The 25924-nt window shown below is 41.1% G+C and overlaps 1 protein-coding gene across 1 annotated transcript; it reads left to right on the forward strand.

Annotated features, from left to right (window-relative positions):
* The first annotated feature begins 19605 nt into the window (after nucleotides 1-19605).
* DSS1(I) (DSS1/SEM1-like protein) lies at nucleotides 19606-24061 on the forward strand. Its single transcript, XM_087376966.1, has 2 exons — nucleotides 19606-19796; nucleotides 23761-24061. The coding sequence occupies exons 1-2, from the start codon at nucleotides 19682-19684 to the stop codon at nucleotides 23886-23888; spliced, it is 243 nt and encodes an 80-aa protein (XP_087233092.1). The 5' UTR covers nucleotides 19606-19681; the 3' UTR covers nucleotides 23889-24061.
* Nucleotides 24062-25924: the final 1863 nt, after the last annotated feature.

The following is a 25924-nucleotide window of genomic DNA, read 5'->3' on the forward strand; positions in this document are numbered from 1 at the left end:
TTAAAAGCGTATCAGTGATGATAGAGAACAAGTTAACAAAAACGAGTGCAAATGGAAGAGTATGGGAAAGAGTAGTTGCAATGAAACTTGCAAAACAAAAAGCCGAGCAAAAACCCCTAGTAGCTTCCAAAAAAAGTAATCGCATTTTTATCTCTCTCCTAGTCCTTCTCTCTTCCTCTCTCTCTCTCTTGCTTTCTCCCTTCTTCTTGCCTCTCTCTCTATCTCTTCCTCTCTCTTCCTCTCTCTATTCCTCTTTCTCTCCTCTTTCTCTATTCCTCCCTTTCTCACCTCTCTCTCTACTCCTTTCACTCTCCCTCTCTCTTCTTTATTTGTCTCTTTTCCTTTCTTTCTCTATTTCTTTATTCATCTCTCTTTCTTTCAAATTCCCTCTCTCTTCTTTCAATCGCTCTCATTCCTCTTTCCCTATCTTTTAATGTTTCTTACTCCCTTTCTTTCCATCCCTTTCTTTCCATCTCTCTTGTTTCTCCTCTCCCAACATTTTCAGCTCTCTTCTTTTCTCTCTCTCTATCTTTCCTTCTCTTCCTATCTTCTCTCTCTCTCTCTCTCTCTCTCCCTATGTTTCTCTCTCTTAATATCACTTCTTTCTCTCTCTTGTATGTCTTTCTCTGTCCCCCTATCTTTCTTCTCACCCCACAGCTACCTCTCTCTCCATTCCCTATCTTCCAAACTCTCTATGTTTCTATGAAGCTTCCTTCCTCCCTACCTCTTTGCCCAAACTTAAAACTCCTCTTTGTTAGCTATCATAGAAGCTCCCTCCCTAGCTCTCTATCCACAGCTACATCCAAGCTCCCTCCCTTGATGTTGCCTACAAGTACACGTTGCACTTGTGGTGAAATCTTAATTGTATTAGCTGCCAGAATAGTGGCCATCTTTTTGCTAGCAAGACTCTAAGTTGCGGAATTGACATTATTTGACCACTTCTTTCTTCCCACCCTTTCGGCATAGCAAATGTTTACACCCCCTCTTGGCATAGCTCACGGCGGCAAGCTATGTGAGGAGGCGGTAGTTTTTTTTATAGAAGATAATATTTTGAAACCCCTCCTAGCATATCTCGCCGCGGTTAGCTATGCCAGGTGGGGGTGCTCCTTTTTCCTCACCGTTTGGGTCTTGGATATCGAATCTTGAAATGTAAAGCTTGAAACCTTTTGGATAATAAAGCTTGGATTTAGAAACTAGCAGATTTGGATCACATTGTTCTCAATGGACTATGCACGATCCCCAGCTTGTCCAACATTTGATGGAAAGAAACTTAGCAGGCCTACTAATATGTTCAAGGATTGAAAATGCATGTGGGCAAGCTAAGCTTTGAGTGATGATGTAGAGTAGAGCACCAAAGGAGTGCATGGAGAATGATCCCACATCATTGTTCATGTTGCAGTTGCTCTCAAAACCTACATCGTTTGTGTTTTGAGAGCAAGTTGAAGCAGAGGAAGAAGAGGGGAATCATTGTGGAGGAGGAGGAGGAGGGACATAGTTCCTCATAAAGAAACTAGGAGAGATTGGGCTAAAGGAGAGAGATTTATGAGTCTATCTAGTAGATGAAGCCTTTGCTAAGACAAAAGATGTAACTAAGACTGGGGGGAGAAATGCATCGACCAGATGAGCCTAAGAATTCCAAGAATTAAAGTGGGTGACTATCAAAAGCCACCTTTGGTTAGAGCCACATTTTAGGAGTGGTTAAAGAGTGTATTCAATCCATTGGCTCAAAATGGTGGGTTTCGTAGATAAGATTCACTACTGTTTGCTCACTATAGCTCCTGTCCTCGGATTTGACTGCTAAGTAGAAGATGGATCGTTCTTCACGGCCATTGATTGTGTCCCACAATCCACTCCAAACCCCTGCCAAAAATATCTTTGATGTCAACGAATGCTTTCCTACCATTGTCATCCACCTTCTGCCCATCCATCCATCAACACCACTTTGTTACGATCAGTCAAGCCAAAAAACTTGGCTTTTTGTTTTTGGTGATGAGGAGAGATACTTGCAACCACTTTTATGATTTTCTAATATGTTGTGACTACAGCGGACAGTGAGATTTCACCGAAAACTCATTAAAACTTACAAGGAGAAAACTCACAAAGTGCCAAGGCCCAACCTCATAGAAGATGAGCTCAAAGCTAAGGCCTAGCTAAGTCTCCAAGATGCCATGCCTTGCACAAGCTAGCAGACTCTGCTAGCTATCCATCAAACAAGTAATCAAAGAGCCAATAGAGGGAGCTTGTGTCCCCAATTGCCTTGCAGGTATCAATGAACATAAAGCAATCATGGCATCGTGCCATTAAGCGTTGAATATAGAAGGCAAAGAACATATGAGTCATGGAAACATAGCAACGAATGATTTTACTACACAGCATTAACCTAATGGGAGTGGTCCACCTACTACAAACTTGCAAAGGACCACTACTACAAAATGTATTATGTCACAATGGTGTAAGCCACACTAATCGGGGATCTATTGCACAAGTGCAAGAACCTACCATAGTTTGGTCCAAACAATTCAGACTTCAAGCCATAGCTCGTCGCTTTGCCCTTGGTTCACCTTGCCTTCACCTTCGACATCACTTTGTCATTAGACCCCTTTAGTTTTGGGGTTCAACACCATCCCTAATTGTTAAATAAGCCATGTCCTCATGGCTTTGATCTTTGCATGTTGGGTCATGATGCATTCTCATCCGACCTTGGGATTAAGAAGTTGATGCACAAAGCAAGAGAGCAACCAAAAGTCTCTAAGGCATTACACCAATAGTCTCGATGAGAATTCCTATTAAGTCTCGAGGGAAATCTTCATCGATGTTTGGGCTTCTGATGTGCATATATGCCAAGTACTGAGAGGAAGCAAGAGTATTTAAGGGATGAGTAGTCAATTGTTTGGGCTATGATCACTTTATGATTATTTTAGGACAATTGCTATGTAGATGAGAATGAGATTATATATTGAAGGCAAGCTTGTCATTTAGCATCAATGGTTTTCATGAGTTTGTACCTTGGTATTTTGGCCAACTTGTGTTTAGATCTCAATAAACACAGGATCTAGCTTGAAATCTCTAAGATTGCTTCCCTAAAGCTGCTAGTAAATTCTAGCCACCCTGGCAGCTAAAATGAATATGTCCCATTCAGGTTGTATTGTTGTAGAGCTCTTTCTTCTAAAGTCCACCTCGGCAGATGGCTCTCCACCCAACGGCACTAAGGAGTTCTAAGGCTCTATCCACCATCGCACTCCATGACAGTCCCGACGAACGACTCCACCAGCCTCTGCACAAACTCAGTCGAGGGAGAAGAACGAAATCTCCAAAGATTTCAATGCATCTACTGAAGATTCCGTCCCTCCAAGCTCTATATGACATGTGGCCACTCAAGGCAACCCTATCCAGTTGCCATGTCAGCAGCCCCGTGAGCCTGCCACATCACCTACCTTACCCTCTGCCACATGTACAACTTTATCTGCCACATCATTCTCCACCTAGCAACCATGTCATCGCACCATAGTCACAAAAGGGAAAGGGAGGAGAAGGGGTGAGCAGAGACTATAGGGTGGTAATTATAGTCGCAACCAGGGAAGGGAGGAGAGGGGGTGGAAGGGTAGAGTATAAAGTAAGCGAGGGGGTGTCAAAATAGTGGGATCATGCGAAGTCTTACATTCAATGAGCATTCACCTGAGATTGGACTACCGACACTTTCTGGAGGTTCGACTACCACAGGTCTGGCGCTTGGCGTACGTGGATCCTCGTGTACTCTAGTGACTGAGGCAAAGTCCACTTCACCCCCAAGCACAAACTTTGCATATAGCATCTTTGCAAAGTATTTGTAAATTTTAGAGCGAAATTTCCTAGCAAAAATCATCTCCTAGATGCATTGTGCATTCTCTTTGATGACTTCATTATAACACCACGTAAGGGACCATTGCCAATGTTTAGAAGCATTTTTGCTACTACCGCCTAGATGGGAAGTCACATTGTGTCGAATGGGACATTTGTTTGAAGCTCTTATCAGAAAAGGACACCCTGTAAGTATTATTGAGAGCCCTACTTGCTTGGAATACCTTGATATCGTGGCTGCTCTCACAATGAAGTATGATAAGAAAGGTCCGATCTCACATGAAGAGGATGCTGACATAGAGATGGCCATGTATGATAAGAGCAAGAAAGAGGATGAAAATGCTGAAAGCTCTGGGTATGATAGTGAGGACACCAATGACAAAACTTGTGTGCCTCAGGATCTATGGAGCACTCTAAGGTGGATGGAACCTATGTGAAAACATGATGAAGAGAGTGCTCATGACATGTACCTCAAGTCAATTAGGTTCCAAGATAGATTAGCTTGGACTCATAAAGAGAATCTTGAGATAGTGCATAGTGCTTGATCGATATTACTTCAAATGAACCTCCCTTTTATAGGTGAGGGTACTTACATCCATTTGCTTGCTCACATGTGGGATATGTCCTCCATGCCATGTGGCAGCTTGCCCTTTGCTCATACCTTTGCTCTACATGTGCTCATGGCACCACAACTCTCAACACCTCCCCTTGGTGCCATGATCCTTTGGCTACTGCAAGGTGGTCAGATGTGAGTTACATTCCATCACCTCCCCTTAGTGCTTGCATTGCTACTTAAGGTGGTCAAGTATGGCTTTTACATGTCAATACCTCCCCTGGGTGCTTTCATAGCTACTCTCAGGTGGTCAGGTTTGATTAGAAAATATAGGCAAGGTTGGCAAGGTTTTTGTTTCTCAATACATTCCATTCATGTCACCATTTGGCTCATGGCTTGATGACGATGGCGTTTGCTTCTTTGCTTGGTGTAGCTTCATGCATGATGCTTTGTTCTTCCATGTGCCTTGATGCTTTATGTGTGGATGCCATGCTTCGTGCTATGGGCATCTCATGCACTTGTGCTTTTGGCATGCTTATGTGCATTCATGCTTTGCTTTTCCATTTGTTTGCAAAGGTCTTACCAATTGATTTCTTTCAATATTGGCAGTGTCTAATTGCATACAATGATTCTGACATAACAGGTGCGTAGAGCTCGGAAAGACGAACACTTTTCCTTTTTGGAGCGTGTGCAAATTCTTCCTGGATTGCAAGTTATGGCTTATTGAAGCTTTTGTGAAGAGGAGGGGCCTTTGTGTGAGAGGTATGGTGCCATGAGCACTTGTAGAGCAAAGGTATGAGCAAAGGGAAAGCTGCCACATGGCATGGAGGAGATATCCCACATGTGAGCAAGCAAATGGATGTAAGTACCCTCACCTATAAAAGGGAGGTTCATTTGAAGTAATATCATATCAAGCACTTTGCACTATCTCAAGATTCTCTTTATGAGTCCAAGCTAATCTATCTTGGAACCTAATTGACTTGAGATACATGTCATGAGCACTCTCTTCATCATGTTTCCACATAGGTTCCATCCACCTTAGAGTGCTCCATAGATCCTGAGGCACACATGTTTTGTCATGGTATCAGAGCATAGGTTTAGCTCTCCTAGTTTAGCTCATTAGAAGTTCACTAGGATTGCTCCCATTCCTAGATTAGTTGTAGGCATGTCTTAGGAGCTCGTGTTTCCGTCATTGCTTTGAGATGTTTCTGTCATTCCTTATGAGAGAGAGAGAGAGAGACTTCCTTTTAGAGATCTATTTTGTGAGATAGATTTGTGAGGAGTTCTTCTTCTTCTTCTTCTTCTCAGAGAGAGTTTGTGAGAAAGAGAGTCTTTGTTTATTCAGTTTGTTGAGAGCTTTGCTACCTCGACCAAGTTGCTTCAGTCCCAAGTGCCCTTCGAACAATTCGTCCAGCTGGCCAAGCCTCCGCACAACTCAATGGCCATCTTTTCTTTGCTTCACAAAGCCTACGCCGACTAGCTCCAAGCTTCTATTCAACAACTCCTTCTAACGGCCTTCCTGCAAAGCAAAGGTAGACTAGAGCATTACCGCGTCAGGCAACGCACAACGCCCACAACTCATATACAACCTCGTCAGCGACTCCAAAGCTCCATCGACAGCCTACGAATCCACGCTCCTTCAAGCCTAAATGCAGTCGGCCCTTCTGCCACCCTTCTGCCAGCGGCTCTACAAACTACGACCCAACGAGCCTTCGACCAGCCTTCCCACTGTGTTGCGCTAGAGAATCTTCGACTCCCATAAAGCTCCTTTCAATGCCCAGCACCGTCAGCGGCGATTCTATAGCGACCAGTCTTCAAGCCTCCAAGCATAGAAAAACAGAGATCAACATATTGGTGATGATGACTCCGACTAAGAAAATGAGAGAGAGCTTGAGCTGTGGAAGAAAGTCATTGTCTGGCATGCACCGAACGACGTTGAATAGAGCCCAAATAGCTCACACCGGCTCTCTCCAACCGGCAACACCACCAGCTCCTGCCAACTACGACCAAGATCTTCCATCGACAACTGTCTCTACAATGAAAAGACTTCCGAAAGCTCTCTCCGTCGAGGCCGCATCGTCGCCGTCGTCGCCTCAAACCTTTTCTTTGCTAAGGTTCCTACAAAAAGACACGTGGAAGATAAATACTTACCAGGGTTAGCTAGAAGCACCCTTGGTTGAGTTTGAAATCAGTATGGTTAAGTTAACCTTGGGTAAAGTTTATGGTTAGTTGGACCATGGTTAGTTAATGTAACCTTGGGTTTAACCAAGTTGGGTTCAAAGGTCACCACAGTGCCATCTAAGCACAGCCTCTTGTTAAGCACAGTTTGGAATTCAGCATGTGAATCCCTGTGCCACATCATCAAAGGCCCCTCTTCTTCACAAAAGCTTTAACAAGCCATAACTTGCAATCCAGGAAGAATTTGCACACGCTCCAAAAAGGAAAAGTAATCGTCTTTTCGAGCTCTACGCGCCTGTCAGATCAGAATCATTGTATGCAAGGAAATCAATTGGTAAGACCTTTGCAACAATTGGAAAAGCAAAGCATGAATGCAAACATCGATGTAAAAAGCAAGCCGAAAGCACAAGTGCATGAGATGACCATAGCAGAAAGCATGGCATCCACACATAAAGCATCAAGGCATATGGTAGAACAAAGCATCATGCAGGTAGCTACACCAAGCAAAGAAGCAAACGAGTCATCATCAAGCCATGAGCCAAAAGGTGACATCAATGGAATGTATTGAAAAGCAAAAACCTTGCCAACCTTGCCTATATTTTTGTAATCAAACCTGACCACCTGAGAGTAGCTATGAAAGCACCCAGGGGAGGTATTGACATGTAAACCACACTTTACCACCTTAAGTAGCAATACAAGCACTAAGGGGAGGTGATGGAATGTAACTCACATCTGACCACCTTGCAGTAGCCAAAGGATCATGGCACCAAGGGGAGGTGTGAGAGGTATGGTGCCATGAGCACTTGTAGAGCAAAGGTATGAGCAAAGGGAAAGCTGCCACATGGCATGGAGGAGATATCCCACATGTGAGCAAGCAAATGGATGTAAGTACCCTCACCTATAAAAGGGAGGTTCATTTGAAGTAATATCATATCAAGCACTTTGCACTATCTCAAGATTCTCTTTATGAGTCCAAGCTAATCTATCTTGGAACCTAATTGACTTGAGATACATGTCATGAGCACTCTCTTCATCATGTTTCCACATAGGTTCCATCCACCTTAGAGTGCTCCATAGATCCTGAGGCACACATGTTTTGTCACTTTGATGATGTGGCACAGGGATTCACATGCTGAATTCCATATTGTGCTTAACAAGGGGCTCTGTGCTTAGGTGGCACTTAACTAATCCTACCCCTAACCATGGGCCTTAACCATGGTTTCATTTAACCACACCCAAGCTTATCTGCCATGTGGCATAGACTAGAGCACTGACCAAACCAATCTAACCTAGGGTTTCTTTGAGCTAACCCAAGTCAAAGACCTATCTACCACGTGTAAAATTATGGTGAACCTTAGCAAGAATGCAAATGAGGTCTTTTCTGATCTATAGCGACGATGGCGGTGTGGACGCAGTCGCAACGAGCTCGACGAGGAAGAGGAAGGTATCATGCGTCTCCTTCTACTGATCCATCGCATAGAATGTCTAGCGCAGCTGCATGCGGAGTGCATGCGATGCTCGGCTAGATGTTGGACCACTGTGCTGCTATGTGTTGCAGATGCTTGGCGAGGTCGAGGTCTTCTAGAAGAGGCAGAGCAGGCGGGGGAGCTAGTTTCATGGGTCACGGGCATGAAGATGCTGTTAGCCGATCTACAAAAGATTTGAGCCGGCTGGTTGTTTACGCTGCTGAGGTGTCGTGAAGAGGTGGAGTCGTCCATTGAGCAGGTCATCTATTGGCACAGCTGCTTAGTTGCAATCGTTGGAGCCTTTGCATGGGTGTTGGAGTCCGCGTTGGCATGGTGAAGGCTTGGAGTCATTGCAATCGCACCGCGCTAAGAGCTTGCAGTGAAAGGCGTCGTTTGATCGGTGTGCAGGAGCTTGGAAGACTTTGTGGCAGCCCGCACTGTTTGGAGGCTGGCTATGTGCAAGGCGCTGGAGCTTGCCTGTTTACAGAGTTTAGGCGCGGCTAGTGAACAGTCTAGCCGAGTCAAGGGAGCTTTGGGCTATGCTGTTGGAGAGCAATCGTGTTGGAGCAGAAGCCGAATCTATGGCCTAGAGAGCTGTGGCTTTTGGAGCCTTATGAAGTCTACCGTGGAGCGTGGGTGAGGCTTCACTTCAGAGGTCATCGCTGCTCGTTGTTGAGGCTTTGTCTATGCAAGGCTAGCTTGAGTTGTAGAGTCCATATCTTTCTCTCAGACTGAATACCTCTCTCTTAGAAGAGGATATGAGAGCAAAATCTCTCTCTCAATGAAAAGCACACAAAGAACTCTCTCTTTCTCTCTCACAGAAGATTATGAAGGAATCGCTCTCTTTCAGAATGGGAAGACGGAAATTTCATAAGAACTCTCCTTCTAAAACTAAAACTAACCTAGGAGAAAAACATGAGCTCCTAAGACATGCCTACAACTAATCTAGAAGATAGACCTAAGCTCTGATACCATGACAAAACATGTGTGCCTCACGATCTATGGAGCACTCTAAGGTGGATGGAACCTATGTGAAAACATGATGAAGAGAGTGCTCATGACATGTACCTCAAGTCAATTAGGTTCCAAGATAGATTAGCTTGGACTCATAAAGAGAATCTTGAGATAGTGCATAGTGCTTGATCGATATTACTTCAAATGAACCTCCCTTTTATAGGTGAGGGTACTTACATCCATTTGCTTGCTCACATGTGGGATATGTCCTCCATGCCATGTGGCAGCTTGCCCTTTGCTCATACCTTTGCTCTACATGTGCTCATGGCACCACAATTCTCAACAACCAATGATAGTGAGGAAGCTAAAGAAGATGGATATGACATTGACCTTACCTCAATGTGTATGCGTGCATGCGCGCACGCGTGTGTGTGTGTATGTGTGCATGTGCATGCATGTGAATGTGTGTGCATATGCATGTTCAAATAAGAATCTATATATGGTTTGATGTAATTTAGATTACTCTAGCTCCATAATTTGCTGTTACTTAGGCCTAGGTGTAAGGATTGGATTGGTTGTAAATCATACCAGCCTAGGTTTGAAATGCATTTTGGAAGGGGGAAAGATGGTTTAAAGTGCCTCTCATGATTCAGATTTTACATGGTTATAATTTATGCTTTCTTCAATATTATGCCAATGGGGTCAATCGTTCTCCCAAAATGTCAATCTTTTGGAGCTTAGGTGGGGTAAGGACTTTAAGAATTTGTCAAAGAGTGTGATGTAGATTGTTGGGCTTCACCATGCTGTCACATGCCTAGAGCAAATGTTAATATTTCATTCCATGAGTAGCACGACCCATCTACGACTGGGTTCACACACACACACACACAATCCCTTTTTCCCTGTGACCATACTTATTACTTTTCTTCCCTTTATAATCCTTCGAAAACCCTTTAAAATTACCTTTCCCCCTTTCCCTCCCTCTCTCTCTCTCTATCTCTCTCTCTCTCTCTCTCTCTCTCTCTCTCTCTCTCCCTCTCTCCAAGATGTTCTCTCACTCTCTCTCTACCCTTATCTCCCCTCTCTTTCTCCTAAACTCCATGTTTACCCTTATTTTCCTATTTTTCCCTTATATCCCTCCGCCTAAGTTCCCCTAATTTCTTCCATTTTCCCTTATCTTCCTAATTTTTTTCCTAATTACCTAAATTTTTCCTTATCTTCCCTCTCTCTCTCTCTCTCTCTCTCTCTCTCTCTCTCTCTCTCTCAGTCACACACACACCACTCTTTCTACCCCTTCCTCCTTTTCTTTCTCTATTTTTTTCTTCCCCCCCCCCTCGGCCCCCTTTCTCTCCCCTCCTCATATCTTCACTTAATTATTCCCCCTACTTTTCCCTATTTTTCCTTGAGATACCCTTGCTTTCCTTAATTATCCCTTATTTCTAAGATTTTATTCTTTTTCCTAAGAATTTCTCCCAAAAATTTTCCATAAATTTCTTTCCTTTTATTATTTTCTCTCCCTACTTTTGCTAAATACTTCAAAAAGTAATCTTTTCATTTATGTAGTTCCTTAAACTTTGCTTATTTTATTTTTTCTTATCTTTCCCCCTTATTATTTCTTATTTCCTTAAAAAATCCTCCCCTTATTTTCCCCTTTTTCTTATTTCTTATGATCCTTAATTTCTCCTTATTTTTTCTTTGCTTTTTTCATATTTGTCACTTTTTTCTTTAAATTGAAACTCTTTTACAAAATTTTAAATATATTTTAAACTTTTTTGTATTGATTTTCTTCTTTTTTTCTAAGCTTTATTTGTCTTTTCTCCTAATTTTTATTTCTAATTTTTTACTTTTTTAATTTTAATTTAGTTATCTCTAACAACCCCCCCCTCAGACTCCCCTCTTCAATAAAAGTGATGCTGGCTAGGGCTTATCCAAGCTCTACTTTTATGCAGTTGTGCAAAATAATTTTTACAAAAGCACCCACCACTTGGCAACTTTTAAGGGTTCACTTACTTGTTCAAATCCTTTTCCTTTAATGCAATAATTTTCTCTTTCTTTTCCATTCTCCAGCTTCACTCTCTAGTCATTTCACTATGCAAAGGGGTGTTATCAAGTCTTTCACACACACACAAGCAAAGCAAGGTGGACTACCCTTGACACTACCTTTTTTTAGTGCTTTTTATGACTTAGACAACAAGGTATTGTGATCGTAGGTCCCTCATACATTCAAAGCAGAGGAAGCACTCTAATAACTATTGAAGCATATGAGGAATTCTAAAAAATTGTGTCCCTTTTAATGCATAAACAGCACCAAAATTGTACTAGCTTACCTTAATTTCACCCCTACCTCCTTAAGGTCTCAAGGTTTGGATCCTACATGTGTATGTATGTGTTTTTATTTTTAAGAAACCATAGTTCAAGCAAAACATAATTTTAAAAAAGTAAAAAATGCTTTTTTGACAAACCTTTATATCAAGGGTCTCTCTCTCTCTCTCTCTCTCTCTCTCTCTCAAACAAAACAAACATAAATATGATATGTGTGTATGTGTGTGTGCATGTGTGTGTGTTTTGCTTACCAAACCATCTAACCTACTTCATTAAGGGACTAATTCCCATTTCAATAAAAATGCTTCAAGTGAACCAGATGCAACTATATACAAATGCCCCAAATCATATTTCCAAGTAGGAGTGCTCCATAGTAGTCACATATAAGAATGATCCATTCTTCGCAAGCCCCTTATCATTAAAAGACTTATGTGGGAGTGAAGTAATCAATCACACTCCAATCAGTACATTGTAAAAAATATAGAAAAGCTAATCTCCAAGAAATGGCTAATTCTCAATGCATCACAGTTGAGATAATTCGTTACCAAGTAATCCCTGAAGTTTCCAACTCCATTACTTCAATCCCTCATATCATGCTAAAGGCTATACTATGCACAAGTGAATGTAAAGGAGGGGAATGTCGACATAGCTTTATCGATGAGTAATAAATTTACCGAAATGTTATCGCATCCAATGAGAGTAAAGTATAATAAGAGACATTACAAAAGGTTCTCAATTGGGTGATTGTAGTTGTAGTCAATTTCGTAAGTCCACCGTGTATAATTTGTGCCAAAGATCTGAAATTGCAAATCCATTTGAGAAGTATGGCAACTCACTTGGCACCATCACAACAAGACAAAAGTTAGTACTTTTCATACATGTTGTGGAAGCCAGACTTCAATGCTACTGCATAGTTGTCATCCATGTCACTCTACTTAGATTAGTAATACTCAAATCTTGGCATTATGAGTTTCGTATAAATGTGGACACCCTAATTAAGAAAAAAGTATAGGAAAAATGTAATGAAAATCCCAATTAAGAGAAAAGTCTAGGGAACACTATAGGAAAAATGTAAAAAAAACTGTAGAAAATTCCAATGCATTCCTCTTAAGCCTTATCAGTTTTTTCAAAAGAAAACTCAGACATTCATAGCTCCCAAGAGCACTAATGAAACCATGGTTACTAGCTGACTTAGAGCACTAATGGAACCATGGTTACTAGTTGACTTAGCGGATAGGGCTTAAGAGGAGCTTCCTCTTAAGCCTTATCAGTTTCTTCAAAAGAAATCTCAAACATTCATAGCTCCCAAGAGCACTAATGAAACCATGGTTACTAGCTGTCTCGAAGCATCTCTTCCAAATCTAACAAGGCTAGAATTAGCTTTGCTTCTAGTAACCATGCCAAGGCCTTTCTTTTAAGTTACATTAATTAACACAAAAAAAGAAAACCCGGGCAACTAAAACTCCTAAAGAGACTAATAACATAATGAACCCCTGAATGCTTCCTCCCTTTAAGGATCTTCCCCATAATGTCATCTAAAATCAAGAATTAAGGCTATTATACTCCCCGAGTTAACAACGAATTAGGAGCTAATGAAATTTAGAGCAGATGGCAAAAACTCGCAGTAGGTCATTGTAGCTCTTCAAGCAACTTCCCTGGCCTAAAGATGATAGCCATTCGTAGTAGCTTTAGGATGAATTGGAGCAGCAAGTCCTGCATATAAAAGAAAATATGGAGCAGCTTGACCAGATCACCGAACTTGCACATTTCATAGCAATATGCTACTGTGAGTTCAAGCTTTGGAGGACAAAAAGAACAGCAGCACTTTACTATCGTGATTTGGAGTAGACAAAGTAATTTACAAGGTTGTAGCTTGTATAACTGTCTCCAAAAGAATAAGTAAAACTCTATGAAAATATTCCAAGACCTAAAATCGAGATCATATCGTGGGAATCAACCTTTGAGAGAAGAGGCACCTTTAAAAAACCCTCATCAGTCAGATGTTTGAGAGTATTCTGCTTCTAATGAGAGTTCTAAGTGGTTTGGTACAAATTGAATATATATATATATATATATATTGGAGAATGACAATAAACAAATAGTGCAGATTGCCCATGGGGATCTAAGTCAGCAATTGAAGACACTACCTAGCTCTATAAAAGCATCTATTGTCAGCAAAATCTCCAAAAGGAAAAAAGAAGCAGACTTTAATAAATACCATGACTCTAATTCATCATCTTCCATGTGTAATCATTCATAGGGAGTTTTGATGTCCATTTATTGGGCCTGATTGCAGCTCCATGTACCATCCCAAAGGGAGTTCTGATGCCCATCTGTTGGCTTGGTAGCTTTGATGCCACTTTGTTGGGCCTGTTTACAATTGAAAGAAACCTTAAAAGGACCTTTCAACCATTAACATATCATTATATCTTGCTATTTTAACGTACAATAACTCTAAATAATTAATAAGGATCTGCCCAAGACCATAAAATAAATTGTCAAGGGCACATAAAAAAAGATCATCTAAGAAGTAAAACAATGCAGTAAAATTTCCATGGCAATTGGTTATTCATTTCAAGCTAAAATATGTGTACACCATATCTCCCCGATCGTGTGATCACCGGCTCCAGCTTCTAGGGAAATAGCATAACTGCATCCCAAATTTTCTTTAGAGCAAGGATATATTCCGAAAAGGCAAAGCTATGCGAATATGTAGAGAGCCGTCCAAACCTTTGGATGGTTTCCAAGCATTGGCAGCTCATCCTCCCTAAACCTCTCTTGAAACCCGCCTTGTCCATTTGAGTGCCTTAGAGAGGTGTAGTTACGGGTGCTTCCCTCGAAAGTTGCAGAGCTTTCTCAAGAATACACGGCAGAGAAATAGTCAAGGGTAAAGAATCCTGCCCCTTATGCCATCAAGTTTGCCATGCCATCACACCCATAGAAAACACAATACTCAAAAGCCTCGATGTTCTATACGAATCCCTGCTCTAAAAACCACGTACATGGTTGAGCGCTTTCTACCAAACTATGGGATGTGTAGCCTTCAAGCTACTTCATAGTAAAGAAATGTCGATGGATGCTCATAGATGGCCGATCCAATGAAAACCTAATGCTAACATTTTCTTGACGTTTTGTGATGCCCACAACATAACAAACTCCTCCATGGTCTATCAGGCACTCACATATCATAGCTCGGACTATCTCATGCAAGAACAGTTCCAATTGGTACTTTTTGGTAGTAGATTTCCTAGTAAACTAGCAAGTAGATTGAGAGAACCAACCTACCTGAATGAATCCGTAGTCCAATGAAGTGGCTTTCTTGGAGTGAGTGTATATGCTATTCCGACCTTCAAGCAGTGCATCTAGCTCCCTTGAGCAAAATTGTAGTTGTCTCTCCCCACCAAGAGAGGTATGCGACCTCTCCTTGATCTTTGCTTATAAATACTTGGGCTTTGTTAGTGCAGAAACTCTCCTCAGGTAGAGTTTATCTCTTGCCTACCTTCGCGCCAATGTCTCAAAGCTCCTCTTTTTATGTAGTATCATACTCAACATTTAGTTTCTTGCAGAGGGGGTTTCCCAAGAGCATTAAGGAAGTGGCTATTACTTTTTTTTTAAAAGCAGTGTGAGCATAGAACAATTTGTATCTTTTTAGGACATGGTTGAATGTGCAAGTGGGCATAAGCTCCATTAACTCCCCAAAGATCCAAGCACCAAGCGAATTCCATTTAAAAATATGGGTCATCTGTACCATTTCAAGGCCACCATGGGTGTATAAATGCACATGTCCATTCAACCATATTACAAATGACACGGTACATCCCAAGGGGGTTGGAAACATAGTAAATCCAGTCTTACAAATTAGAGAGACTCCCCAAACCACGGGAAAAAGAGAGTATGTCCCTAATCATAAACTAAAGATGAATTTCACTAGCAATAACAAAGTTGAAATTTTAACCCCAACATTGATCTTAGAGGCAAAGTATTTTGACTTTGACCTTGTCATGGTATTCCCACCCAAGCAACAAGGGTCCCCAAGGGGAAGTTTGTGTGTGTGTGTGTGTGTTTTCATATATGCATTTATACATATTGGGTTGAGAAAAACAAAGCACTATTCCATGGCACTCTAGTGGGAGCACAACCATATCACATGCTATAAAAATGCATCATGTAGTTATAGAGGCATACGGCATCGCACCTAGGGAAAGTGGGTCAGCAAGATTAGAGGGCTACTAAGGGAATCAGGTTTGTGTTTGGGCACATACACAACAACTAAGAAGAAAATATTGGTTGAATGTTGGAATTGTATGGTCTAAAGGCTTCTCTGAATCTACAGGAAGATGATTTTTATGCAACTTCCTCTTTGAAGATTGAACTACAATTGTAGATTTGAAAGATGCTTTGGCTTAAAAAGCACCTTCAACATGATAAATTGTAAGCAAAGTGTGGGTTAGAATACTTCAAGAGATTGATCGCTTCTACTCAATCAACCTCTTCTCCTTTACATTTTCCATCGGTTGCCCTCAATGAACCTCTTCTTCTTGACCTTTGATGGATGTACAAAAATGGCATATTTCTTGGATGCGGGTGAAGGCATGACATCTATCCCCCTAGTTGTTTTGAAGTATTCCCATGTCTAGTCCTTTGCTCTTGCACCCTATGATCTTTGTCTTCTTAAACATTACCAACTTTGACTAAGCCCTCTTCCCAATGAAAAATCTCTCCACTACTATGATTTTTGATAGTTTGTATTCGAACCATCTTTGGTTATGGCCTCCACCTATATATCAATCACATCAATCTCCATTGTAGCTCACAATCAAGCAATAGAACTTGCTTTACAAATTGCAGGTCAAACGGGATGCTAAAGCTTTAAGTCTAGCTCTACTAAAGGTTCAAAGGGACTAAAATGTGTTGAATGATGGAAGAGGACAATTGGGCAAGAGTAAAAGCTGTAGGTGAAATTCAATGGCATGTAATTGACCCTCTCAGGATGTGACGGGAAATGTGTGGGTGTGTACACACACACACACACACACACACACAATTCTCCTTTTTCTTTTGCATCGACATAGTTTCTTAATTTTTCGTTTTCCTGTTTTTTCTAATTCCTTTTCCTTCTATCCCACAAACACTCCCTAATTTTTCCTGATTCCTCCTATTTTTTTTTTCAATTTCTTTCTTGAAGTTCTAAATTTCTCTCTCTCTCTCTCTCTCTCTCTCTCTCTCCCTCTCCCCGCATCTTTAACCAATTTTCTCCAATTTTCTTCCCTATTTTTTCCTCTTCCTTCCCCATATTTTTTCCTAATTTCACTTGATTTCCCCCCAATTTTTTAAATTAATTTTTTTGAACTAACTTGTTAAATCCTTTTTCATTTTTTTCAAATTCTCTGTAGGCTCCTTTTTTTACACATTTAAAGTCCACATCAAGCTGTTTAAGTCTGTGTTTAAGCCACTATTTTATTGTGACCCTCATAACAAGGGAGGGGTGTTTATGACACCTATTTTCCCAATTAAAGTTGACCTAGTCCTTACCATGTTTTCTTGTTGGATGGTGGCAGGTATGTAGAGGACAACCAAAAAGACCGTATGGTGTTACAAGCATGCAATTGATTGGAGGATTATGAGATCCATAGGCATAATTCACAATTTACTTCTTGGAAGCATAAGTCATGATGATCAATTAAACTTTTTTTTGAAAGGATTATTGAATTTCTATTGTTGTATAATTTGTATACATACATGTGTGTGTGTGTGTGTGTGTGTGTGTGTGGAAGACAAGACAACAACCCCTTTTGCATAGTGAGAAGACAAACGTGTGTGTGTGTGTGTGTGCGTGCGTGTGTGTGTGTGTTTGTGTGTGTGTGTGTGTGGAAGACAAGACAAAAACCCCTTTTGCATAGTGAAAAGACAAAAGTGTGTGTGTGTGTGTGTGTGTGTGTGGAAGACAAGACAACAACCCCTTTTGCATAGTGAAAAGACAAAAGAGTGAGGGTAAAGGATAGAAAGAGAACATTATGGAATTAAGGAAGAGTTTGAGTATGTAGGTAAAGCACCTACGAAATTGCATAAAAAGCATATAAGAGCTTTGATAAGAAATGACAATAATGATTTGCTTCTCTTATAAGGATTGACCTCATTTGGCACTGCTAAGGATGTCTATTATGCTAGTTATTTCCTCCATTGTCTACTTGATGCTTTGACCCATTGACTTATTTCCTCCATTGACTTGTTTTGAATTTGACTACTATCAAGCATCGCTACTTCGAATAGCTGAAGTGCCATGCATGATCTCATAACACATTGCTATTGTCAAGTTAGACTATTGTCTAGTATCACTGCTCCATCTTTCCTTTCCACAGTTATAGAATATCATATCACCTTTCAATTGTGCTTATGATTATGACGGTTCTTTTTGGTAATACTTATCAAGTTTTCCTTTGTTACGTTTACATGGATGGCCATATCCCTGGGTCTTTAACCCTAAAATATGTGAATTATCAAAATACTTTACCTTTTCTTTTGAACTTTGTTTTGGACATCAGCTTCTTAGGGACACTGCTTCCATCAAATCCATTTCTTCTAGTTTCTTCTTCAACCGAAAAATGTAGTGAGTGCTTTTGTTGTGATATCTTTATTGCTATCTTTTTTCTAGCAATAATTGTAACCTTGATCTTTTCATATGATGAGGGTAGAATCTACTCTATGAAATCAATATCTTGTAGTGTTGAGCCAACCTCTAGATTTTATGAGAATACACATTTGTGGGAAAATTTTATAGGTTCACCTTCTTTTGGATAGTTGTTACTTTTGGTACCTTCACCAATGACTTGCTGTCATCCGAGAAGTCTTTTTCATACACGTCCAAAGACATTGTCTTTCAAGCATGCTGTGAGGATGTCAAGTGCCACGGAATTTTCCTCATCATATGCTGCCTTTTCGGGAGCTTTCTCATCTAGTACTACTATTGTACATAAGACAAGACACTACAACTTTCTCTTGACTAGGAAGTTCTTGACTCTACATTTCTAGATGCCCCTTTATTGAACACCTTCTTTTGCTTGAGAATACGCCTTCAAATGCTCTTCTTAGAGAGGCTAAATGATGTTTGGAGAAGGTCCTTAGTTGCCTTGTTGGAACTTCACATAGGTTTAGGAATAGAGTTAAAGTTGTCGAACTTCGGAATTGGCTTTTAAAAGCTTGATGGGAGTTACAATCCTTTATGAATGACTTAGGATATGAGTCTTCAATAGGGGGTTAGTGTTATAAAAAAGGCTCCCACTTTATGGTGGAGAAGGAATAAGGGGGGTTTCACATGAGTGTCTATAGCATGGGTGTGTTGTTGCTGTGCGGGATCCCTTTTTTGTGTGTAAAAAGTGCAATCTTGTTTGTTGAGCAAAAACTCATTCGACATTAAGAGGTCACCTTCTGCGTGGATAATGAAAACAAGAGTACACAAGCGCAGATGGGCACTGCCTCCTAGTATAGTGGATGCAAAAGAGAAAGCAAACGAATTTTTTAAGGCATTGGGCTATAAAAAGGAAATTTTAGCCTTGAAGGTGAAAGCTTTGACTCAATTAACTTTTAAAACTACACTTGGCAATGCACAAAAGGTGTTCCAATCCTCTACTATAGCACTACCTCTAAGGAAGCAGTGTTAATACCTCTAACGAGGGCAATGCGGGTTCCTGAGTGTGAATAGAACAAGTTTGAAACCCTTTACATACCACACATGCCTGCCTAAGCACTACCCAAGATTGGGGCACCCTTATGAGACAAAAGCTTGGGTGGGGGTCTTTATAGATCGCCTAGCATTTATTGTTGCTTGCCAGCAAAAAAGTATTACAAAGCAACTTATAAAAAATTAACATGATTGGTGGGGATATCCTTTGGATATATATAAACCCTCACCTTGGCAGTTAGCCCAAGTTCCAAAGATTCCCTAGGCAATGTGCTGGGTTCTCTAGGAGAACATGCGAGTTATTTTCTGGGACAGCCAGTTCGTTCTCTTGTACGTAGCTTCCTCAGCTCCTATTTTGGCAGTTGAGTTGTAGGGTGTTTTTTCAAGCATTAATAGAATCTTCCATTTTTCTCTGGGAAAAATAAAAGTGCATGGTTGCGTGGGCGTGGGGGTGGGCTGTAAAGAGCCTAAGGGTGTTTACACACTTGCGCGCCGGTGGACACGCCCAAGGCTCAAGATGGCCCGTCCAGAGCCGGCATCGTGGGCGCCCATAGGGTGTAAACAACCTAAGGCGCTAAAAGTGCTTTGTAAGGGGTTGTAAGGGCTGATTAGGGTCTATAAATAAAGCGAGGGAAACCTTAGATATAAGCAACATGTGGTATTCGTTGAGCTAGTAAGAAGTTTGTTGTTGCTATGGCGACCCCTGCTGCTCCTGCCAAAGACGCCCCTGCTAAAGACCCTCCTTCTGAGGACCCCAAGCTCGATCTCTTCGAAGACGACGACGAGTTCGAAGAATTCGAAAATGAAGGTGCTCCCCCCCCCCCCCCCCCCCCCCCCCGCCCCCTCTTTTTCTGTTGCTGCCTTGCTTTCTTTCATAGCATCAAATTTAGGGCTCCTGCAATCTCGGCTTTCTTGCCCCCTTTTCCTTGTATTTGGTTTCATTAGAGAACGAATTCACGCAGATCTTGCCCGCTTTCCTCCCGTTGCTTTGCTCCCCCTTGATTGAACCTATTAGGGCTTCGCATTTTGATCAAAGTCTCCCGTCCTTCCCGCAAGCTCCGTCTCTTCAAAAACGCGCATTTCTCTCTGATGGTTACATGGAGCTTTCTTAAGGGCGGCGCCAACCTGCCAAGGACGTGCCTGTATGGTCACCAGCGAAAATTGGCGTTCCCACTCCTCAACCAGCGAATTGGGGGGGGGAGGGGGGAGCCCTGAAATATTGCACATTTTATAAATTATCGAAATATGGACATCACATATGCATCGATGATCAGCTCTTCTCGGCCTTAGCATGGCCTTCTGCAAATAATTCAGAATCTCGTTTAGTGCTAGCCTAATTTTAGACGAGCCTTTTTGGCAAAAGTCTTCTAAGTATCACGCGGGAGGATGTTTCCTCCAAATCCCAACATAAGCTGGCGACGTTAGCGAGGGCCCGAGTCCATGGAGGAAATATGTTTCTTGCTGGGTTGAAGTACCTTGCTAGAGCTCTCAACAGAAGGACGGAGTACCACAGGCTGAAATGAAATATTGATGTAGATCCTCCTACATCTGGCAAGTATGCACGAGAAACACTCACGAAAGAAACTCAGATCATGGTTTGCTGACAGTGGTAGGACAGCCCAAGTATCCAAAATATGCCAAAGTTTTTTCCTCAATACGTAGCCCAAAGTTTTTTTCCATGCGTCAGAGATATTTCCAGCTGCAGCAAGGTGCTGCCCTGGATGCTTTGTGGAGAGCTCTTATTCCTGCTCCAAACTCTGCCCTAGCACTCACTCTTGGCTGCAGATGCCTGCGAGCTTCAGTGGCTCTTGGTGAATGCATCTCCATCCCCATCTTGGCCCCTTATATAAGGGCAAGGCTGATCTGAGACACACACACCCCCGCCAAAAAAAAAAAGGGTCTGGCCAACTGGAAGGGCCCCAGTCTGACAGACCTTGACAAACTATTCAGTCTGCTGTGAGTCAATTAATTTTATAGACTGCCTGGCCCTTGGCTGTGCTTCCATCTTGGCCGCTGCTGCTGGCCTTTATTTACAGACCATATTGGCAGATCTTCTCAGATCCCTCCTGATCTGCCAGTGGCAGCTTTTGCCCACGTCACAGCTGATGTTGCACCTTGCTGCCCTACAGACGACTGTGCAATCACCACTTTCTACTGCCCCTATGTCAGCCTTTGTGCTTGCCACATGGCACCCCTTGTGGGTAACCACTTTGACCTAGGTCTGCCCGTGTGGCATCCATATCTGATGCACACATAGCAGCCTCTCGTGCCCCCCAAGCCCATGCAGGTACCATGTCCCTGAGCTCTCCTCATTTGAACCTTTTTGGTCATAATAATCATTTTACAAAATGGAAAACCCATAATTACTTTCGTCATACATGAATAGGAATCTTGTGATGCAGGGGTCTGATGACGAGATAAGTGTTGCTTTGCTTGCTAAGTATGTCTTCCTTTTGTTTTTCTTAAAAGTTTTTGTTTACCTCATTTTTCTTCTCTTTCATATCTTCTTTTATTTTCTCTTTTATTTTCTGTGTAGATTTTTGATCTTTAGAACAACAAAAAATCTAAATTTGTATGATTGGACTTATTCTAGTCTTACAAAGGTATATCTTGTGATGCAGGGGTCTTGTTTAGCCTTGTAAATTCTGCCTTTCAACTAATGTGCTTCTCTTGAATTTTGGGAAATCTCCAATCTAATGGGCAAAGTCTCAGAATTTTGGACTTTAGCACAACAAACAATCTAAATTTGTACGAGTGGATATATTCTAGTCTTACAAAGGTATGTATAAAAAATATCAGTTTTGATTGAAGATTGCATTGACATATTCATCTTTGTTAGTTGATTCTTGCCCACACCTGAATGAAGCAGAGCAATGATGAGAGCTGAATATTCACAAGACAATAATAAGGTTTTTTGCAAAGTAATGCCGAACACATGAATCATGACACAATCTGCCTCTCGTGATGGCTAGTCCAACTTCCCACCAGTTATAAGTTATATCATGGTATCATAAGGTCTCATTTTGGTAAAGGGTCTAACAAATTATGTGGTTCATAGCTTCCCTGGTCACATATCACTCGAGCGATACCCAAAGAGTTGCCACTCAAGAAAGCTGTGGTTTTGTGATTGGGAATATCGTTTAACAAAACCAGCAAGCTATAATCCATGTTTATTGCCCATGTAGAGACATCTATCCCTGGATTTCACTAGATTGATTGAGATCACCGTGAAAGGTTAACAAGGCAATAGAGCAAAGGCTTTAAGCACATTAATGGACCATCAAAAGAGCGTTCATTAGAGCTTCAAAAGTTTGAAAGTTCACCGAACAGTCGCTAGCAAAACATTAAGAGAGATGAGACTACCTCGACCTTTTGAGTAATCTACCCTTAATTGTCATGATCACCTTTGCTTTTCATAAAGAGAATGACCACCAGTGCTTTTCATGAAAAAATCAACTTTCAAAGCTGTGAATGAGAGGCAGATCGACCTTGTATCTTTTGACATGTGGTTGAATGAGCTAGCAAGAAGAGCAAAATTGCTTCATGTAATGAACATGTTCAAGCTCGGAGATTGGACTTATTCTAGTCTTACAAAGGTATATGTTCAAGCTCGGAGAAGCAAAAGAAGAAAGAGATTAGCTCTACTATTATCTCTGATAAACAAAGGCCTTCGCAACTCCAGAGCTGAATTGACAGCTAGTCAAGTCTTTGTTTCCTGGGAAACTGCACTTTCTAATGTATGAGAAAAAACAGTTTGTTTGATTTTGCATGGCTTAATTGGTTTGGAAATTACTTTTTCAAGGTTCCCACCAAGCACAATGAGAAGTGTATTCTTGTTTCTTTAGGTGAAGCTGTACTTGGTGGCACAAGTGGCCGGCAGATCACTATAATGGAGGATTAGAGATAGCCAAGCTTCAGGATGTTTCTCCCCAACCAATAATTTCGGCCATTCAGCTGAATTGGGGGTTATATCGAAGTGGGCAAGTTTACCTGGTGTACGCCAGTGGTGTTGTAGAGCCATTATCCTTACAGCCAATATGAGCAGAGGATCATATCATAGAGCTTCTCCTAGGAGTTAATCCATATTGGCTCAGCAAGCCATGGAAGAGGAGGTAGTGGAGTTTTGTAACATGCGTCGAATACTGCTGCTATGTTCGAACATACGTGGACTAATAATTCAAGCGGAAGCATATCCCGACTCTAAGTGTGCTGAAAGGACTCATCGCCCTCTCTTTATAAGAGAGATAATTGTATGATACAAATAGGTGATTCTCTCCTCTGTTGCTACAGTTCCTTTCTACTCCTAGCTCACTAATGATGCTAGATCACTAGTATCTTTTACATTGTTGTCATTTGTTATGATTTCAATTCCCAAACCTGCAAGGTAATGCAAAAAAATTTCATGAACGTAAAACATCTACTCTTGCTGCCAGAAACGTATTTAAGCTCTTTATAACTCTTCTTAATGGCATTTAGAGAGAAATGATGGGGACTTAGAATGGAGTAACCATTCTTACCTTTATGGGAGTATTTCACGTAAATAGTGTAGTGCACATTTTCTTGTACAAGGAGATGACTTTCCTTCGTAACTCCACAAGAAGTTTGATTTCTTCCTTTCTCCAAAAAGAAAACGTGTGATGTCTCCCTAACCAACAATTTTGTCTGTGTGTGTGTGTGTGTGTGTGTGTGTGAGAGAGAGAGAGAGAGAGAGAGAGAGAGATGTGTTGATTTTATTTGTGGTTTATAAAACTACTCATTATTTGCACTTGCAGAATGGGACGATAAGGAGGAAGAAAAAGATGCTCTACAGCAATGGGAAGATGATTGGGATGATGATGATGTGAACGACGATTTTTCACAGCAACTAAGGAAAGAACTAGAAAGAAAGACGGAGAGTTAGGTGACGGTCTTGGGATTTGTTGCTTAAATGGACATGTAAATTTACGAGGTGGTGGTTTTACCAGATAAGGAAATCTACGTAACACAGATGACTTACAGAATTTCAATCTGGATATTTTAAATTTTCTTGTTGCTACAAAGAATGGGAAACACAGGTTTAAACGGTTTTATTTGCTTGATATTTTAGTCAACATGCTCGCCGGGGAGTGTTGGAAGGGGAAGAAATTGTGCTTTTCTTGTAGGTTCAGCTGAGGGGCCATCTATACAGCTTGGGGGTTGCTAAAAGAAGCATCATCCATTTGCTGCTTTGTAAACCCATTACGCAGCCTTCTCCAGCTTCTGGGACCAATCTTTGAGAGTAGATCACTGATGCCTCTTTGACCAATTTTAGTTTTGCAACCTGATCAGGTTTTTAGATGGATCAGTTCTGCTAAGCTATAAAGCAGTCTCGCTATTTCTGCAATGTGAATGCTTATTTCAATCTTCTAACTTATTGATTAGCCATGTCATGCCTTTTTGAGTAGGTAGTTTTCATCCTTGACCTCATCATCCCTCCTAAAGTGGCTCAACATGCTTATGAATGTCTAATATGTCGTCACATTGGAAGTTGAGTCATCCTCAAGTTGAGGAATCTCAAGAGACACACCAATTTCAGCTCCATTTTTTTAAAGAGTTCACCAGTCTTTTAATTTATGTAGTCCTTCCACAAGACAAGGGCGTATGTAATTAAAATCAATAGAGTAAACTTGGTAATTTCTTGGTTATTTTGATGGCTAAGGAGATTGTTAGCTTTTGTAAGACTTTGAATTGGTACTAGTAGTAATTGTTTGGGTAAATAACATCAATCTTGTGAAGTATGGGTGGAAAGTAGGCAATGGATGAAGGATCGATAGGAAAGCTTGCCTCAAGCAAGTTCATGCTAGGTAGGCAGGGTTGTTATGGAAGAAGGTTGCAAGGGAGTAAAGGTAGTGGCAAGGAGATTGAGCCACATGGTGGCCATTGAGCAAGGGTAAACTTAATTACAGGAACATGAAACTTGATGGTTGCATGTGTGCAAACATAATGAAGAATGTTGAACTTCATGAAACCCTTGTAGACCATCTCTCTCTCTCTCTCTCTCTCTCTCTCTCTCTCTCTCTCACACATGCACGCACGCACACTCACACTAGTGCAAATCAATGCAAAATGAATGTTAGTTGGAGGTATCCCACCAAATTCATGAAGGCAAGTGAGAGCTCCAAGTTCAAGTGTAGAAACTTATGGACAAATCCACCACCGATGGCTAGATCGAAAGTGAAAATCCAATACATGAGGGCAAGAGATGAAATCCTCATTCTCGAACTGTGGCAATATTGCAATGTAGTACTTAATGTATTTCTTACAACATTTGTAGACAAAGCCATCAAATGGTTCAACAGATATCTAAACCATTATTTCACGACATGGAATGCATAAGGGAAGTCTTCTTGAAAGGGTTGCAAAACGAGTTTAGTAATGAAGATGTGATGTTAAGCTCAACAAATCAATTAAAAATTTAAAGAATCTGCGTACAATTTTGTGGCCCAAATCAATGTGCTTACTAATCAATTGGCCACCATCAAAGACAAAATGACACTTCAATTGTGGATCTTGAGCAACCTCCAATGGCACAGAGTTGACAAACATGGAAATCACAAATCTAATAAGGACATATGATGAATTGTTGTGCAATTGTGATTGAGAAGGGGTCATCAATGAAACCAAAAGAAAGAAAAAGATAGCCTTTGTGGACAATGAAGATGAAGGAGAAGGAGAAGAGATTGTTGTCAAAAAAGGAATTAGCAAATGTAAAAGAGGGTTGAAAAAGTTCTCTACTAGATGGGATAAAGAGTAGCTTTGGAGAAAGGGGAAGTTTGGTGCACTATGCAAATTTGATGGACATATCAATACTAAATGTTGGTTGGGAGGATACTATCAACATATGCAATCATTCGAGCCACATAACTAAAGAATGCTTAGGCCACCAAGTAGAGAGGGAGGGTAGAAGACCCTATCAAA

This window comes from Dipteris shenzhenensis, chromosome 7 (assembly GCF_047967505.1).
Source record: "Dipteris shenzhenensis isolate YYH24624 ecotype China chromosome 7, Dip_SZ_1.0, whole genome shotgun sequence".
NCBI lineage: Eukaryota > Viridiplantae > Streptophyta > Polypodiopsida > Gleicheniales > Dipteridaceae > Dipteris > Dipteris shenzhenensis.